This window comes from Asparagus officinalis, chromosome 9 (assembly GCF_001876935.1).
Source record: "Asparagus officinalis chromosome 9, Aspof.V1, whole genome shotgun sequence".
NCBI classification, from domain to species: domain Eukaryota; kingdom Viridiplantae; phylum Streptophyta; class Magnoliopsida; order Asparagales; family Asparagaceae; genus Asparagus; species Asparagus officinalis.
The window spans coordinates 40,687,151-40,689,472 of NC_033802.1; the positions used below are offsets into that span (position 1 = coordinate 40,687,151).

The window sequence follows — 2,322 nt, forward strand, 5'->3', positions numbered from 1 at the left end:
AGGATATATATATATATATATATATATACTTTAGTTTCTGTATTACTAGTTCACTTCGCTTGCACATTCTCTGTTCTGTTATACGAGTTCTAATAGGTGATGCGGCTATATGAAATTTTGAAGACTTGTTTGATTTGGTTTTTGTAATGCAGTAGATTCAGGATTGAAGTTTGGAATTTTTCATGCATGTATTCTAAATCAAAGATGAATATTTTTTTTGTTTTCTTATGTTTATTGGAAATAATAAGTATGTAGTTTGAGGTAGCTCAGCTGCTCAGGCATATAATTAGGAGGACTGATTGTAGACTTTCTTCAGCCGAAATTTCTACTGTTATTCTAGATTGTTTTCATTTGTCTATATTTACTTCCTATCGATCTTGATATACATGTCTGGTTCTCAAGTACGATCTATATTGCATGGGTACTTCTACTTGGAGCTGTAGCCGTGTCCTGCCCGTACCCAACACCGAAACTTCAGGGGACACTCCTTGGATATTTTCATACATTTACAAATGTGTACTCAATTATATAATAGTACCTGTTCTAATTATTATTAATTATTTATTATATATACATGTATGTGTAGCCGAATCCCTGTACCCTACCTTTTGCAAACTTTTCGTGTCCTGTACTGTACTTGCTTCCATACTTGTACCCATACTGGTACCTTTGTAACTTAGATCAAGACTGTAGGCTTTTGAAAGACCTTTCATGTGTCCTCCAATATAATGGTTCGGAGTTTAGAGCAATAGTTTCTCCATCATAGGGCACGTAAGTTGTTAGTTTTAGTTAAATACACGTGTGCATGAGTGCTCACACACCCACCCACAGACACTATGTTTTTTCTATTATAGTGAAATATCTACAAAGAGACGCCTGATCTTTATGCTTTTGAAGGACCCTTCACAGGTCAAAAAATAGTGGTATGGAGTTTAGAGCAATATTTCTCTCTCATAGGAAATACAGGATGCTACGTTCGGTTAAACACACACAAAACACTCTCTAATTTTTTTTCTCTATGATTATGAAATGTTTTGCAAAAAGGGGCCTGACCTTTATATACAAATATATTTGATAAAAATGTACTTTGATTGCCAAAGAAGTTTCCTCTAAGATGTGACTCATGTATTTGCTTGTGTAGGTTATCTATAACAGAGAAACAGATCAGAGTCGTGGTTTTGGGTTTGTGACCATGAGTACTGTTGAGGAAGCAGAGAAAGCTGTTGATATGTTCCACCGTTACGTAAGTTTTCTCAAACCCCTAAAAGTTTTTGTTAATGTGACATCTGCTAACCGCCTATCTCAGCCAACCATTGTTTTAAATATCCCCGACATGGCCTGATATATCCTCTTACAAGGCTTGCCACAACCTATATGGTCTCTAAATATTCTTTACCGCATTTTGGCTATTTTGGGCGTTATATCCCTAATGTAGCTAATATATTAGCCGATATGTTGGCCAATATATCTTTTTATATGACTTGTCACAAAACAATGTACCGTATTTGGCAATTTTTGGGCGAGATATCATGTTTTCCCATTATATCAAATGACGTTTTGACCTACAAAAAATTTGACGATATGTAGCAATGTTGAGTTGTACTTTTGTTTGTTTTATAAGGTTGATTAGTGATCCTAAACATATATTATCTACATTTTGTATGCTTAGATTTCATTAAGTATGTTGAGATTACATTTTAGTACATTGTACTATATATGCAAACATCTGTTTTGTCATTCCGATATTTATCACATATCCCAGATATTTCTCCGATATCCGCAATCCGATATGAATTTTGGTCATCCGATATTTCTCCGATATCTGATATTTAAAACCTTGCAGCCAACTTTTATTTTTGTAGTTTATTTATTTCATCTGCTTAATGTTAGTAGCATTTTGCTTATTGCTTCTTTCTTTTGATGCTATTTCTCAAGTTGCTCTAAGAAGTTTAATGGACATTCTCTTATGTTAGTATATTTTCATAATTTTTATCTATTTTAAATTTACTCGTCATATTGGATATATTATCTAACTCTATGCCGGCAGTCTTTCAGTTTGAGGTTTCAGTACCACGTGAAAGTACCTAAAAGGCTGCAATTTGTTTCATATTTCTTAAATTTAACTACATAAATGATATCCCTTGTTGAAGTAGAGTGTTCTTTCTTTGTATTTGTGTATGTATATATAGTGATCAAAGTTGTCAAATCGGAATATGCATGGTTAAATTTTTTATGGTAAGCTAAAAATTAAGTTGTAAAAGTTGTCTGGTTCTTTTTTCTTTTTGCTGGGGCTGGTTTTTGTTTTTGTTTTTTTTTGGGGGG

At 33.4% G+C, this 2,322-nt stretch overlaps 1 protein-coding gene across 1 annotated transcript in view; it reads left to right on the forward strand.

Moving 5' to 3' along the window:
* The window catches only part of LOC109823900 (28 kDa ribonucleoprotein, chloroplastic-like), a 5,387-nt gene that overhangs the window by 733 nt on the left and 2,332 nt on the right, over positions 1–2,322 (forward strand). The window contains exon 2 of the mRNA XM_020390340.1: positions 1,142–1,243. Within this exon, the coding sequence (XP_020245929.1) occupies positions 1,142–1,243 (102 nt within the window). The remainder of the gene's footprint in view (positions 1–1,141; positions 1,244–2,322) is intronic.